Raw genomic sequence first — 655 nt, forward strand, 5'->3', positions numbered from 1 at the left:
GTTCTTCAGTGGGGTTGGGCGTCACCGTGGTGGCACCGGGGAAGATGAGGAGCCCTTCACCTTCGGTGTCTTCGGTGAGGCTGTAACAAGCTTTGACCACCCCCAACGGCGCCGCGAGCGGCGCCGCCTCGGCTGCAACTACCGTACCCTCCGTAGCGTCACCACGGCGTCGCGCCGCCGCCGGTTCCACCTTGACGATACAAACATCAGGAGCAACATCTTCATCATCTTCCTCCTCATCATCCTCTTCAGGTTTGGTGGTGATGGTGGGAGGTTGTGGTGGAGGTGGGGGCTGGAAAGCGCGCCAACGCCCCCCGGCATCGTTCCACCACGTGTTCCATCTGTAAATAACTCGCCGCCGTTAAGTAATTCACCAAATCGCGACCGGAGAACTCGAGAGCGCCGGTGTAACACGAGAGGAGAAGATCGGCTAGTACCCGGGCGCTGTGGGCTAGTGAGACGCGGAGCTCGGCCGCTGGGTTGAGAAGGAATTGGTCACGGAGGAATGGGGAGCAGGCGGCCAGGATGACGCGGTGACCCCGGAACCGGAGGCTCCTGGCCACGATGGTGACGTCGCAGAAGCGTTCTTCGGCGCGTAACCGGTTCATGCTGCGTAAAGCGGCCGCTTCGTGACCCGGTAACTGGAAACGGAGGA

General features: G+C 61.7%; 1 protein-coding gene across 1 annotated transcript; it reads right to left on the bottom strand.

The window, feature by feature from the left end:
* Nucleotides 1-25: 25 nt before the first annotated feature.
* ZBTB12 (zinc finger and BTB domain containing 12) lies at nucleotides 26-650 on the bottom strand (the record flags this gene model as incomplete). Its single annotated transcript, XM_010167839.1, has 2 exons — nucleotides 26-246; nucleotides 302-650. Coding segments are annotated over 2 exons (570 nt in total), but the record flags the coding sequence as incomplete, so codon positions are not given.
* Between the last annotated feature and the right edge of the window lie 5 nt (nucleotides 651-655).

The sequence above is a fragment of the Antrostomus carolinensis genome, unplaced genomic scaffold (assembly GCF_000700745.2).
Source record: "Antrostomus carolinensis isolate BGI_N321 unplaced genomic scaffold, ASM70074v2 scaffold41915, whole genome shotgun sequence".
Lineage (NCBI taxonomy): Eukaryota > Metazoa > Chordata > Aves > Caprimulgiformes > Caprimulgidae > Antrostomus > Antrostomus carolinensis.